This window comes from Mesoplodon bidens, assembly GCF_964165515.1.
Source record: "Mesoplodon bidens genome assembly, contig: HAP1_SCAFFOLD_696, whole genome shotgun sequence".
Lineage (NCBI taxonomy): Eukaryota > Metazoa > Chordata > Mammalia > Artiodactyla > Ziphiidae > Mesoplodon > Mesoplodon bidens.
Genome location: NW_027671433.1, coordinates 29,310 through 45,157, shown reverse-complemented (window position 1 = coordinate 45,157; position 15,848 = coordinate 29,310). Strand labels below are relative to the sequence as shown.

Here is a 15,848-nt window from a genome sequence, read left to right as displayed (position 1 = left end):
GATAGGGTCACCTCATCAAAATGTCATGGGACAGGGTCCCCTCATGACAACATCAAGGCCTAGGGTCCCCTCATCACAGCATCACGGGACACGGTCCCCTCAACTCAACATCATGGGACAGGGTTCCCTCATCACAGCATCACGGGACAATGTGTCCACATCACAGCATCACGGGACAGGGACCCCTCATCACAGCATCACTGGGCAGGGTCCCCACATCACCACATCAAGGGACAGTGTCCCCTCATCACAGAGTCACGGTACAGGGTCCCCTGATCACAGCATCACGGGACAGGGTCCCCTCATCACAGCATCACTGGGCAGGGTCCCCACATCACCACATCAAGGGACAGTGTTCCCTCATCACAGCATCACGGGACAGGGTTCCCTCATCACAGAATCATGGAACAGGGTCCCCTCATTACAACATCAAGAGACAGGGTCCCTCATCACAGCATCAAGGGACAGGATCCTCTCCTCACAGCATCACGGGACAGGGTCCCCTCATCACCACGCCAATGGGCAGGGGCCCCTCATCACCACATGAAGGGACATTGTCCCCTCATCACACCATCACGCGACAGGGTCCCCTCACCACAGCATCAAGGGACACGGTCCCCTCATCACAGCGTCACGGGACAACGTCCCCGCATCACAGCATGAAGGGACAGTTTTCCTCATCCCAGAATCATTGGGCAGGATCCCCTCATCACCTCACCAATGGAGAGTGTCCCCTAATCACAGCATCACGGGACAGGGTCCCCTCCTCAGAGCATCACAGAAAAGCATGCCCTCATCGCACCATCAAGGGACAGGGTCCCCTCATGACAGCGTCACGGGGCAGGGTCCCCTCATCACCACAGCAAGGGACAGGTTCCTCTCAGCATCACTGGAAAGGGTCCACTCATCACAGCATCCCTGGGCAGGGTCCCCTCATCACCCAATCAAGGGACAGGGGCCCCTCAACACAACATCAAGGGACAGTGTGCCGTCATCACAGCAGCAACAGACAGGGTCCCCTCATCACAGCATCATGGGACAGGGTCCCCTCATCAGAGCATCAAGGGACAGGGTCCCCTCGTCACCACATCACGTGACAGGGTCCCTGCATCACAGCATCAAGGGACAGGGTCCCCTTATCACAGCATCACTGGGCAGGGTCCCCTCATCACGACATCAAGGGACACGATCCCCTCATCACAGCACCACGGGGCCAGGTCCCCTCATCACAGTATCACGAGACAGGGTCTCCTCATCGCAGCATCAAGGGATAGGGTCACCTCATCAAACTGTCAAGGGACAGGGTCCCCTCATGACAACATCAAGGCCTAGGGTGCCCTCATCACAGCAGCACTGGACAGGGTCCCCACATCACCCCATCAAGGGGCAGTGTCCCCTCATCACAGCATCACGGTACAGGGTCCACTCATTACAGCATCACTGGGCAGGGTCCCCACATCACCGCGTCAAGGGACAGTGTCCCCTCATCACAGCATCACGGGACAGGTTTCCCTCATCACAGAATCATGGAACAGGGTCCCCTCATTACAACATCAAGAGACAGGGTCCCTCATCACAGCATCAAGGAACAGGATCCTCTCCTCACAGCATCACGGGACAGGGTCCCCTCATCAGCACGTCAATGGGCAGGGTCCCCTCATCACCACATGAAGAGACATTGTCCCCTCATCACACCATCACGCGACAGGGTCCCCTCACCGCAGCATCAAGGGACACGGTCCCCTCATCACAGCGTCACGGGCCCAGGTCCCCTCATCACAGTATCACGAAACAGGGTCTCCTCATCGCAGCATCAAGGGATAGGGTCACCTCATCAGAATGTCAAGGGACAGGGTCCCCTCATGACAATATCAAGGGATAGGGTCCCCTCATCACAGCATCACTGGGTAGGGTCCCCACATCACCACATCAAGGGACAGTGTCCCCTCATCACAGCATCACGGTACATGGTCCCCTCATCACAGCATCACTGGGCAGGGTGCCCTCATCAACACACCAAGGGACAATGTCCCCTCATCACAGCATCACTGGACAAGGTCCGCTCATAAAAGCAGCACGGGCCAGGGTCCCCTCATCGCAGTATCATGGGACAGGTTCCCCTCATCACAGCATCACTGGGCAGGGTCCCCTCATCAGAGCATCAAGGGACAGGGTCCCATCGTCACCACATCACGTGACAGGGTCCCCGCATCACAGCATCACGGGTTAGGTCCCCTCATCACAGCATCACGGTACAGGGTCCCCTCATCACAGCATCACTGAGCAGGGTCCCCACATCACCACATCAAGGCACAGTGTCCCCTCATCACAGCATCACAGTACAGGGTCCCCTCATCACAGCATCACTGAGCAGGGTCCCCACATCACCACATCAAGGCACAGTGTCCCCTCATCACAGCATCACGGTACCGGGTTCTCTCATCACAGAATCATGGAACAGGGTCCCCTTATTACAACATCAATAGACAGGGTCCCTCATCACGGCATCAAGGGACAGGATCCTCTCCTCACAGCATCACGGGACAGGGTCCCCTCATCACCCAATCAAGGGATAGGGGCCCCTCAACACAACATCAAGGGACAGGGTCCCGTCATCACAGCAGCAACAGTCAGGGTCCCCTCATCACAGCATCACGGGACAATGTGTCCGCATCCCAGCATGCCGGGACAGTGTCCCCTCATCACAGCATCACTGGACAGGGTCCCCACATCAGCACATCAAGGGACAGTGTCCCCTCATCACAGCGTCACGGTACAGGGTCCCCTGATCACAGCATCACGGGATAGGGTCCCCTCATCACAGCATCACTGGGCAGGGTCCCCACATCACCACATCAAGGGACATTGTCCCCTCATCACACCATCACGCGACAGGGTCCCCTCAGCACAGTATCAAGGGTCACGGTCCCCTCATCACAGCATCGCGGGTCAGGTCCCCTCATCACAGTATCACGAGACACGGTCCACTCATCACAGCGTCACGGGACAACGTCCCCGCATCACAGCATGAAGGGGCAGTTTCCCTCATCCCAGAATCACTGGGCAGGATCCCCTCATCACCACACCAATGGAGAGTGTCCCCTAATCACAGCATCACGGGACAGGGTGCCCTCATCACAGCATCAGTGGCCAGGGTCCCCACATCACCACATCAAGGGTCAGTGTCCCCTCATCACAGCATCATGGTACAGGGTTCCCTCATCACAGAATCATGGAACAGGGTCCCCTCATTACAACATCAAGAGACAGGGTCCCTCATCACAGCATGAAGGCACACGATCCTCTCCTCAGAGCATCACGGGACAGGGTCCCCTCATCACCACGTCAGTGGGCAGGGTCCCCTCATCACCACATGAAGGGACATTGTCCCCTCATCACACCATCACGCGACAGGGTCCCCTCATCACAGCATCACTGGACAGGATCCCCTCATCACCTCACCAATGGAGCGTGTCCCCTAATCACAGCATCACGGGACAGGGTCCCCTCATCAGAGCATCACAGAAAAGCATCCCCTCATCACAACATCAAGGGACAGGGTCCCCTCATCACAGCATCACTGGGCAGGGTCCTCTCATCACCACAGCAAGGGAAAGGGTCCCCTCATCACAACATCACTGGGAACGGTCGACTTATCACAGCATCACGGGACAGGGTCCCCTCATCAGAACATCAAGGGACAGGGTCCCATCGTCACCACATCACGTGACAGGGTCCCCGCATCACAGCATCACGGAACAGTGTCTCCTCATCACGGCATCAAGGGACAGGGTCCCCTCATCACAGCATCACTGGGCTGGGTCCCCTCATCACCAAATTAAGGGACAGGGGCCCCTCAACACAACATCAAGGGACAGTCTCCCGTCATCACAACAGCAACCGACAGGGTCCCCTCATCACAGCATCACGAGACAATGTGTCCGCATCCCAGCATCACGGGACAGGGTCCCCGCATCACGGAACAGGGTCTCCTCATCACGGCATCAAGGGACAGGGTCCCCTCATCACAGCATCGCTGGGCAGGGTCCCCTCATCACCAAATCAAGGGACACGGGCCCCTCAACACAACATCAAGGGTAGGGTCCCGTCATCACAGCAGCAACCGACAGGGTCCCCTCATCACAGCATCACGAGACAATGTGTCCGCATCCCAGCATCACGGGACAGGGTCCCCGCATCACAGCATCAAGGGACAGGGTCCCCTCATCCCAGAATCACTGGGCAGGATCCCCTCATCACCACACCAATGGAGAGTGTCCCCTAATCACAGCATCACGGGACAGGGTCCCCTCATCAGAGCATCACTGGGCAGGGTCCCCACATCACCACATCAAGGGACAGTGTCCCCTCATCACAGCATCACGGGACAGGGTCCCCTTATCAGAGCATCAAGGGACAGGGTCCCCTCGTCACCACATCACGTGACAGGGTCCCTGCATCACAGCATCAAGGGACAGGGTCCCCTTATCACAGCATCACTGGGCAGGGTCCCCTCATCACGACATCAAGGGACACGATCCCCTCATCACAGCATCACGGGGTCAGGTCCCCTCATCACCGTATCACGAGACTGGATCTCCTCATCGCAGCATCAAGGGATAGGGTCACCTCATCAAAATGTCAAGGGACAGGGTCCCCTCATGACAACATCAAGGGATATGGTCCCCTCATCACAGCATCAAGGGACACGGTCCCCTCAACTCAACATCATGGGACAGGGTTCCCTCATCACAGCATCACGGGACAATGTGTCCACATCACAGCATCACGGGACAGGGTCCCCTCATCACAGCATCACTGGGCAGGGTCCCCACATCACCACATCAAGGGACAGTGTCCCCTCATCACAGCGTCACGGTACAGGGTCCCCTGATCACAGCATCACGGGACAGGGTCCCCTCATTACAACATCAAGAGACAGGGTCCCTCATCACAGCATCAAGGGACAGGATCCTCTCCTCACAGCATCACGGGACAGGGTCCCCTCATCACCACGTCAATGGGCAGGGTCCCCTCATCACCACATGAAGGGACATTGTCCCCTCATCACACCATCACGCGACAGGGTCCCCTCACCACAGCGTCAAGGGACACGGTCCCCTCATCACAGCATCACAGGTCAGGTCCCCTCATCACAGTATCACGAGACAGGGTCTCCTCATCGCAGCATCAAGGGATAGGGTCAACTCATCAAAATGTCAAGCGACAGGGTCCCCTGATGACAGCATCAACGGATAGGGTTCCCTCATCACAGCATCACTGGGTAGGGTCCCCACATCACCACATCAAGGGACACTGTCCCCTTATCACAGCATCACGGTACATGGTCCCCTCATCACAGCATCACTGGGCAGGGTGCCCTCATCACAGCATCACTGGCCAGGCTCCCCACATCACCACATCAAGGGTCAGTGTCCCCTCATCACAGCATCACGGTACAGGGTTCCCTCATCACAGAATCATGGAACAGGGTCCCCTCCTTACAACATCAAGAGACACGGTCCCTCATCACAGCATCAAGGCACACGATCCTCACCTCAGAGCATCACGGGACAGGGTCCCCTCATCTCCACGTCAGTGGGCAGGGGCCCCTCATCACCACATGAAGGGACATTGTCCCCTCATCACACCATCACGCGACAGGGTCCCCTCATCACAGCATCACTGGAGAGGATCCCCTCATCACCTCACCAATGGAGCGTGTCCCCTAATCACAGCGTCACGGGACAGGGTCCCCTCATCAGAGCATCACAGAAAAGCATCCCCTCTTCACAATATCAAGGGACAGGGTCCCCTCATCACAGCATCACTGGGCAGGGTCCTCTCATCACCACAGCAAGGGAAAGGGTCCCGTCATCACAACATCACTGGGAACGGTCGACTCATCACAGCATCACGGGACAGGGTCCCCTCATCAGAACATCAAGGGACAGGGTCCCATCGTCACCACATCACGTGACAGGGTTCCCGCATCACAGCATCACGGAACAGTGTCTCCTCATCACGGCATCAAGGGACAGGGTCCCCTCATCACAGCATCACTGGGCAGGGTCCCCTCATCACCAAATTAAGGGACAGGGGCCCCTCAACACAACATCAAGGGACAGTCTCCCGTCATCACAACAGCAACCGACAGGGTCCCCTCATCACAGCATCACGAGACAATGTGTCCGCATCCCAGCATCACGGGACAGGGTCCCCGCATCACGGAACACGGTCTCCTCATCACGGCATCAAGGGACAGGGTCCCCTCATCACAACATCGCTGGGCAGGGTCCCCTCATCACCAAATCAAGGGACAGGGGCCCCTCCACACAACATCAAGGGTAGGGTCCCGTCATCACAGCAGCAACCGACAGGGTCCTCTCATCACAGCATCACGAGACAATGTGTCCGCATCCCAGCATCACGGGACAGCGTCCCCGCATCACAGCATCAAGGGACAGGGTCCCCTCATCCCAGAATCACTGGGCAGGATCCCCTCATCACCACACCAATGGAGAGTGTCCTCTAATCACAGCATCACGGGACAGGGTCCCCTCATCAGAGCATCACTGGGCAGGGTCCCCACATCACCACAGCAAGGGACAGTGTCCCCTCATCACAGCATCAAGGGACAGAGTCCCCTCGTCGCCACATCACGTGACAGGGACCCTGCATCACAGCATCAAGGGACAGGGTCCCCTTATCACAGCATCACTGGGCAGGGTCCCCTCATCACGACATCAAGGGACACGATCCCCTCATCACAGCACCAGGGGGCAGGGTCCCCTCATCACCACACCAATGGAGAGTGTCCCCTAATCACAGCATCACGGGTCACGTCCCCGCATCACAGTATCACGAGACAGGGTTCCCTCATGACAACATCAAGGGATAGGGTCCCCTCATCACAGCATCACTGGGTAGGGTCCGCACATCACCACATCAAGGGACAGGGTCCCTCATCACAGCATCAAGGGACACGATCCTCTCCTCACAGCATCACGGGACAGGGTCCCCTCATCACCACGTCAGTGGGCAGGGTCTCCTCATCACCACATGAAGGGACATTGTCCTCTCATCACACCATCACGCGACAGGGTCCCCTCACTGCAGCATCAAGGGACACGGTCCCCTCATCACAGTATCATGGGATAGGGTCACCTCATCAAACTGTCAAGGGACCGGGTCCCGTCATGACAACATCAAGGGATAGGGTCCCCTCATCACAGCATCACTGGGTAGTGTCCCCACATCACCACATCAAAGGACAGTGTCCCCTCATCACAGCATCACGGCACAGGGTCCCCTCATCACAGCATCACTGGGCAGGGTGCCCTCATCAACACACCAAGGGACAATGTCCACTCATCACAGCATCACTGGACAATGTCCGCTTATAAAAGCAGCACGGGACAGGGTCCCCTCATCACCCCATCTCGGGACAGGGTCCCCTCATTACAGCACCAAGGAACAGGGTCCCGTCATCACCACATGAACGGACAGTGTCCCCTCATCACAGCATCACGGTACATGGTCCCCTCATCACAGCATTACTGGGCAGGGTGCCCTCATCAACACAGCAAGGGACAATGTCCCCTAATCACAGTATCACGGGACATGGTCCCCTCATCACAGCATCAAGGGACACGGTCCCCTCATCACAGCATCTCAGGACAGGGTCCCATCATCACAGCATCACACTGCCAGGTCCCCTCATCACAGTATCACAAGACAGGGTCTCCTCATCGCAGCATCAAGGGATAAGGTCAGCTCATCAAAACGTCAATGGACAGGGTCCCCTCATGACAACATCAAGGAATAGGGTCCCCTCATCACAGCATCACTGAGCACGGTTCTCTCATCAACACACCAAGGGACAATGTCCCTTCATCATAGCATCACCGGACAGGGTCCCCTCATCACAGCGTCACGGACAGGGTCACCTCATTACACCACCAAGGGGCAGTTCCCCTCATCACCACATGAACGGACAGGGTCATCTCATCAAAACATCAAGGGACAGGGTTCCCCCTTCACAGCATCACGGAACAGGGTCCCCTCATTACAACATCAAGGGACTGTGTCCCCTCATCACCATATCAAGGGACAGGGTCCCCTCATCACAGCATCACGGGGCAGGGTTCCCTCATCACAGCATCACGGACAGGGTACCCTCATCACCCAATCAAGGGACAGGGGCCCCTCAACACAACATCAAGGGACAGGGTCCCGTCATCACAGCAGCAACAGACAGGTTCCCCTCCTCACAGCATCAAGGGACACGGTCCCCTCAACACAACATCAAGGGACAGGGTCCCCTCACCACAGCATCAAGGGACACGTTCCCCTCATCACAGCATCACGGGACAACGTCCCCGCATCACAGCATCAAGGGACAGTTTCCCTCATCCCAGAATCACTGGGCAGGATCCCCTCATCACCTCACCAATGGAGAGTGTCCTCTAATCACAGCATCGTGGGACAGGGTCCCCTCATCACAGCACCATGGAAAAGGGTCCCCTCATCACAGCGTCACGGGACAAGGTCCCCTGATCACACCATCAGTGGGCAGTTCCCCTCATCACCACACCCAGGGACAATGTCCCCTCATCACAGCATCACCGAACACTGTCCCCTCATAACAGCATCGCTGGGCAGGTTCCCCTCATCACCACACCAATCGACAGTGTCCCCTCATCACAGCATCACGGGACTGGGTCCCCTCATCACAGCATCATCGGGCACGGTCCCCTCATCACAGCATCACGCGGCAGGGTTACCTCATCACAGCGGCCAGGGTCCCATTATAGAAAACTTCGCGATGACTGTATCCCCACATCCATGCCGGTCAGCGAGCTGTGCTTTGACCGTCCGATTGTAATTGCTGTACATTCAATGCTAATGAAGAAGGGGTTCTCTGCACCCTTTGGCTGCACTGGGCCCCGGAGCCAGTGCTCCCTGGTATCTACTCAGGGCACAGGGGCTGCGGGGCCTTCCGTGTGACAGATGCCCCAACACCTTCGAGGTCACAACAGCTGAGCCTGAGGGCCATGTGCAGCTGCCAGCACCGTCCTCAAAAGTTTCTGAAAATGTAGAACTTCTGAACTGAAACACTGATTAAAAGATAATTTAAGTTCATAAAAAAAAAGAGATAGAGACAACCCAGAAGCGAGCCTCCCAAATCATAAAGGGCACATCCTTCCTGTGGCAGAATTACCCTCAGTTGCTATTTCTCCTTTTCTGTCTCTTCTGAATTTTGCATAAGGTACCTGCCGGTAAAACATGTGGAAAGGGGTGGAAGCCTTTTTAGAACGTGAGCTTGGTTTCACAGAAAAGTGGAGCGGCCCGGAGCCTCGAGCACAGTACCCGCCGGTTGGGGGGTTGGTGACGGGGGCAACTGGCCGCACGCAGGCGTAGGGCCAGCACCTGCGGGGCGGGGACACAAGGCGGCCCCTCAGTCCGGATGCACCTGGAGCAGCATCCTGGCCCGGAACGAGGGGCACTGGGGGGCTCCGTGCACGGCAGAGCGGCTCTGTGGCCTCAGGTCCCACCCTCCCCCTTGGGGCACAAGCCTCTGTGGGGCAGCCGCACCCTCCCCCCACGGAGAGCGGTGCGCAGCCCCCATCGTGGGCCTGGCAGGTTCTCCCGGGCGGGTCCAGGCACCGCGGGACCCGAGCTCTCTGACCGCCCGGCCCCTCTGGTCCTCAGGATTTGATCGTCCACGTGCGAGACGTGAGCCACCCCGAGACAGAGCTGCAGAAGGCCAGCGTCCTGTCGGCCCTGCGGGCCCTGCAGCTGCCGCGCCCGCTGCTGGACTGCATGGTGGAAGTGCCCAACAAGGTGGACCTGGTGCCCGGGTGAGCGCCTGCCGCCTTCCCACCGCCGGACCCCACGCGCTGGCGACCAGGGCGCGCGCGGGTCTCCCGCCGGCGGGGCGGCCGCCTCCCCGCTGCTGCTCCCAGGCGTGCCCTGCCTGCTCCGCCTGCTGCCGCTCGAGCAGCGGCGCGCGGAGTGGGCTGCGCGCTTGGACCCCGCCACCCCGCGCGCCCGGATCGCACCCCAGCCCCACGCACGTCCTTCCTCTCACCTTCCGGCGGGGCCGCGTCCTCGCCCGCCACAATCCGAGCCCGTCACGGCTGGGCCTGTGGGCGGGGACCTCCCTCCGGCCCCTCTCGCTGAGCGGGCGGCCGCCCCTACAGGTACAGACCCGCCGAACCCGGCGCGGTGGCCGTGTCTGCGCTCCTGGGGCTCGGGCTGGAGGAGCTGAAAGCCAGGCTGGAGGAAGCAGTTCTGAGAGCCACGGGCAGACGGGTCCTCACGCTGCGAGTGGAGCTGGCGGGGCCGCAGCTGAGGTGCGTCGGGTTGGGCTGGCCCGGCGGGGGGGGCGGGGGGGTCGCAGCCGTCGCTGCGCGGGGCGGGGGGAGCGGGGGGGGGTCGCACCAGTCGCTGCGGGGGGAGCGGGGGGGTCGCACCAGTCGCTGCGGGGGGAGCGGGAGGGGTCGCACCAGTCGCTGCGCGGGGCGGGGGGGCGGGGAGGTCGCACCAGTCGCTGCGCGGGGCGGGGAAGACGGCGCCAGGTGGGGCCCGGGTGCAACGCGGGGGCATCCGCATCCCCCGTAACCGGTCTGGCTGCTCAGGCTGTGAGCAGGTGCCCGGCCGCTTACCCGCACGCCTGGGCCGTGGTCGATGTCACCCGCCAAGAAGCAGGACGCCTCGCTGGGGGCTTCGGGGCTCCGTCGGGGCCGCCTGTTCCCACCAAACGCGTCTTCCTCCCAGCTGGCTGCATCAGGAGGCCACGGTGCAGGCGGTGGACGTGAGGCCTGAGGCCGGGGTGGCTGACGTCAAGGTCATCATAAGCGACTCAGCTTACGGCAGGTTCAGGAAGCTCTTTCCGGGGTGAAAGGACGCCGAAGGATGGGGGTGCTCCCCGAGGACTGAGGGGGGCGCTCACGGGGGTCTGGGGGGCTGCAGCGTTCCCGCCTCAGAGAGAAGCGGCCTCGCTGCGCGGGCCCTACACCCCCGTGAGCCTGGCGGGAGGGCCGGTGGGGCTGGGAGCTGACGTCCCGTCCAGGGCGCTTGAGCCGCGAGACAGTAAAAGTTCTGCGTGTGTTCGTGAACCAGCCTTTCCGATTCTTCCGTGCCGGCTGCCCGGCAGAAGCCCTGCGAACGCTGGCCGTGAAGGAGGCAGGTCCGGCTTCCCCGTCCGCTCTGCGTCCACGCGTTCACGGCTGCCAGTCCTCGCCCTTCCCCACGGTAGCGTCAGGGGTATAATTAAAATGTCTCCCGACAGCCCAGCAAGCAGGAAGAATCTCCCCGTTTACAGGGCCAGGCGGCCCGGACCACCCATCACACGCCTGTTAGTTGTCTTTACCCAAAGGAAAAAATACAACTTTGGGCATCTTGTCGATAAGCAGGGAATCACATCCTGGGGCCAAACTCCCCACGGTGAGGCAGGACCCCCTTCCCGATGTTCACTTTGCAGAGAGGCTCCAGGGCCCCCAGACAGACGTTCCCGGGATGCAAACAGGCCGGGGGACCTTCTGCTTAAAGAGAGTCACGCACATCTCAGGGAGACGGGACACTCTACGCTGCAGGTTTTCTAAAGGGAAAGCGAATGAGAAGGGCGTTCCCTTGCCCTTTGGGCGCCAGGAAAGGATTATTTTCTTTACCTCTGTATTCAGCGTTACAGGGGCGTTTTCCGAGTTGTCCCAGGCTTTCAGCACAGCTGGAAAAAGTCTCTGCGGGGCTTCCCTGGTGGCTCAGTGGTTAAGAGTCCGCCTGCCAATGCAGGGGACACGGGTTCGTGCCCCGGTCCGGGAGGATCCCACATGCCGCGGAGTGGCTGGGCCCATGAGCCATGGCCGCTGAGCCTGCACGTCTGGAGCCTGTGCCCCGCAACGGGAGAGGCCGCGACAGTGAGAGGCCCGTGCACCGCGATGAAGAGTGGCCCCCGCTTGCCGCAGCTGGAGAAAGCCCTTGCACAGAAACGAAGACCCAACACAGCCAAAAATAAATATTAAAAAAAAAAAAAGTCTGCGCTTCTCCTAGGCGCGTGGATGCAGGGTGTCCATGTGAGCTTTCCTTGTTTTCTGAGACTCGGTTGTGCACACGCGGCTCTACAGGCCTCCAGCTAAGTCCTTGGTGCTCCCAGGCCCTCCACGCTTGCTTCTGTAACTGCCATCCTGTGGGGTTTCCGCCTGGGGCAGTGTGGCAGGCGGAATCGTGTCCCCTACAACGTCCACGTCCTAATTCCAGAGACACCCCCCCCGCCCCCGAGGCACCCAGGTGAACCCACCAAGCCCCCTCCCTGTGGGTCCCCGTGAGCAGGAGGCAGAAGTGAGAGTCGGGGCAGGTGTGAGGAGAGAACTGGAGTCTGGGCTCAGAGGAAACTGCCTCTGCGGAGATGCTGCTGTGAGGTGCGGAGAGGGGTCCCGACCCCAGCAATCCGGTGGCTCCAGACCTGGGAAAGGGACGAAACAGTCCTCCCTGGAGCCTCCAGAAGGATGAGCCCTGCCCGTCCTGGGCGTCTGCCTGGGGGGACCACGTGCGACTACTGCCTGTAGGACGGGGACAATTAATCTGTGTGCTTTCAGCCGCCATCTGGGCGCCTGTGGCAGTGTGTACAGGGCCTGCATGGGGCCCCGGGAACTTTGGGGCACAGGACAGTCAGGATGCGAGCCCCTGAGCCTGCGTGTGCAGGACAGCCTCCCTGATCCTCCCGAGAGGAGCTGGCTCCAGGGACCCCGCAGGCCGAGTGAGGAGCGGGACCAGGTCCCACAGCCCCATCCGGTCCTCTGGCACGGGGTGCAGGAGGAGGGGCTGCAGGGTGGCCCCTGGGAGCAGAGTCTCCTCTCCGAGGGAGGACCAGGCCAGGGAGTCAGCCAGCCAGGGTCTCACAACAGCTGCTCCAACGGCCTGTCCCCTTCCTTCTGCTCAGCCCCTGGGGGTCTCATTCCTACAGGGTCCTTGAGGCAGGGGAGGCTTTGCATAGACCCTGGTGGGTGGGGAGCATTCAGGCTCCCGGAGTCCAGTCCCCCAGGCTCCCCGGGTCCAGCCCACTTGTTTGCCAGGCTGGGGGTGCCCTGTGGTCCCAGGGGCCCCGTCAGCCATCCTCCCTGCCGGGGACCCCTGGGCTTAGCTGCCCAGCTCCTACCAGGTCCAGCCTCCTGGCTCGAGTCTGGTCCACCCCCAACTCCTCCCTGCTGGCAAGACACAAGCAGGGGCTGTAGGGTGTCGGTTCTGGACTCTGGCCCCCTCTCCTGGTGCCCCTCACCCGCTGCCCGGGCTCCCCCCCCACCCCTGGAAGCCCCCTCCCCAAAGACTCAGGAGGCGAGCTCAGCGCGCGGCTGCTTTGGGCGCTGGCGAGGTGCTGCCAGGCCAGACACGCCCCCGCGGGAGCTGAGCGAGCGCACCCCAGGCAGGAGGACGAGGCGGCGCCTCACGGGGCCTGGGGGAGGGCAGGGGTCTCGGGGAGCCCGGAGGGGGGGATCGGGCTCGTGTAGGGTGGGAACAGGTGTAAGGCCACCCCTCCCCGCAGTATCCAGACCCTCCCAAGACCCTTCTGCAGAGACGGTCTCCCCTCCCAACCGGGGTCCACTGTGCCTCGGGTTGCCCAGGGCTCTGAGAACAGGCCCGGGTGTGTGGCAGGCTGTCGTCACAGGAAGGGGGTGTACTCAGGGCCACGCGGCCGCGCTGCCTCTGAAGATGTGATCCCGCACGTCTGGCTTCACCTCCGTGGGCCGGCAGCACGAGTTCCCAGCCTCGATGCTGCCCCACCAGAAACATCCTGCCAGAACTCATCCCTCAAATGCGAAAGTCTCAAAAACTCATCTTGAAAAAGAACCCAGAAGCTTCAGTTAATATCCCCATGGGGAACTACAGATATTCCCAACTGCACACCTTTGATCCAGAGCTTAATTTTCTAAATCAAAATAAACCGGAGGAAGGAGGCATGGTTTGATTTCTGAAAAACTCACCACGATGTGAGAAAAGTGCTCCATCAACTTCGGATTTCTAAGGATCCTCCCCGAGCGTTACCATGAAAGCCGCCAACAACCTCTCGGTTGTTTGGTAACAAAAATCCACAAATGCAACTGACTTTAATGTCTTTTAATCATTCTCTAGAGTTTAAATTTTATTTTTTTTTATTTTTTGCTTTATAACAAATTTAATCAGTTATACATATACATATGTTCCCATATCCCCTCCCTTTTGCGTCTCCCTCCCACCCTCCCTATCCCACCCCTCCAGGCGGTCAGAAAGCACCGAGCTGATCTCCCTGTGCTATGCGGCTCCTTCCCACTAGCTATCTACCTTACGTTTGGTACTGTATATATGTCCATGTCTCTCTTTCGCTTTGTCACAGCTTACCCTTTCCCCTCCCCATATCCTCAAGTCCATTCTCTAGTAGGTCTGTGTCTTTATTCCTGTCTTACCCCTATGTTCTTCATGACATTCTTTTCCCTTAAATTCCATATATATGTGTCAGCATACAGTATTTGTCTTTCTCTTTCTGACTTACTTCACTCTGTATGACAGACTCTAGGTCCATCCACCTCATTACAAATAGCTCAATTTCGTTTCTTTTTATGGCTGAGTAATATTTCATTGTATGTATGTGCCTCATCTTCTTTATCCATTCATCCGATGATGGACACTTAGGTTGTTTCCATTTCCGGGCTATTGTAAGTAGGGCTGCTATGAACATTTTGGTACATGACTCTTTTTGAATTATGGTTTTCTCAGGGTATGTGCCCAGTAGTGGGATTGCTGGGTCATATGGTAGTTCTATTTGTAGTTTTTTTAAGGAACCTCCATACCATTCGCCATAGTGGCTGTACCAATTCACATTCCCACCAGCAGTGCAAGAGTGTTCCCTTTTTTCCACACCCTCTCCAGCATTTATTGTTTCTAGATTTTTTGATGATGGCCATTCTGGCTGGTGTGAGATGATATCTCATTGTAGTTTTGATTTGCATTTCTCTAATGAGTCAAGATGTTGAGCATCCTTTCATGTGTTTGTTGGCAGTCTGTATATCTTCTGTGGAGAAATGTCTGTTTAGGTCTTCTGCCCATTTTTGGATTGGGTTGTTTGTTTTTTTGTTATTGAGCTGCATGAGCTGCTTATAAATTTTGGAGATTAATCCTTTGTCAGTTGCTTCATTTGCAAATATTTTCTCCCATTCTGAGGGTTGTCTTTTGGTCTTGTTCATGGTTTCCTTTGCTGTGCAAAAGCTTTTAAGTTTCATTAGCTACCATGTGTTTATTTTTGTCTTTATTTCCATTTCTCTAGGAGGTGGGTCAAAAAGGATCTTGCTGTGATTTATGTCATAGAGTGTTCTGCCTCTGTTTTCCTCTAAGAGTTTGATAGTGTCTGGCCTTACATTTAGGTCTTTAATCCATTTTGAGCTTATTTTTGTGTATGGTGTTAGGGAGTGATCTAATCTCATACTTTTACATGTCCCTGTCCAGTTTTCCCAGCACCACTTATTGAAGAGACTGTCCTTTCTCCACTGTACATTCCTGCCTCCTTTATCAAAGATAAGGTGACCATATGTGCGTGGGTTTATCTCTGAGCTTTCTATCCTGTTCCATTGATCTATCTTTCTGTTTTTGTGCCAGTACCATACTGTCTTGATTACTGTAGCTTTGTAGTATAGTCTGAAGTCAGGGAGCCTGATTCCTCCAGCTCCATTTTTCGTTCTCAAGATTGCTTTGGCTATTCGGGGTCTTTTGTGTTTCCATAAAAATTGTGAAATTTTTTGTTCTAGTTCTGTGAAAAATGCCAGTGGTAGTTTGATAGGGATTGCATTGAATCTGTAGATTGCTTTCGTTAGTAGAGT

The 15,848-nt window shown here is 57.7% G+C and overlaps 1 protein-coding gene across 1 annotated transcript in view; it reads left to right on the top strand.

Moving 5' to 3' along the window:
* The window catches only part of LOC308611406 (putative GTP-binding protein 6), a 110,401-nt gene extending 97,979 nt beyond the window's left edge, over nucleotides 1–12,422 (top strand). The window contains exons 14-16 of the mRNA XM_081260202.1: nucleotides 9,715–9,863; nucleotides 10,206–10,358; nucleotides 10,783–12,422. Of these exons, the coding sequence (XP_081116328.1) occupies nucleotides 9,715–9,863; nucleotides 10,206–10,358; nucleotides 10,783–10,906 (426 nt within the window). The 3' untranslated portion in view covers nucleotides 10,907–12,422. The remainder of the gene's footprint in view (nucleotides 1–9,714; nucleotides 9,864–10,205; nucleotides 10,359–10,782) is intronic.
* The last annotated feature ends 3,426 nt before the right edge of the window (nucleotides 12,423–15,848 follow it).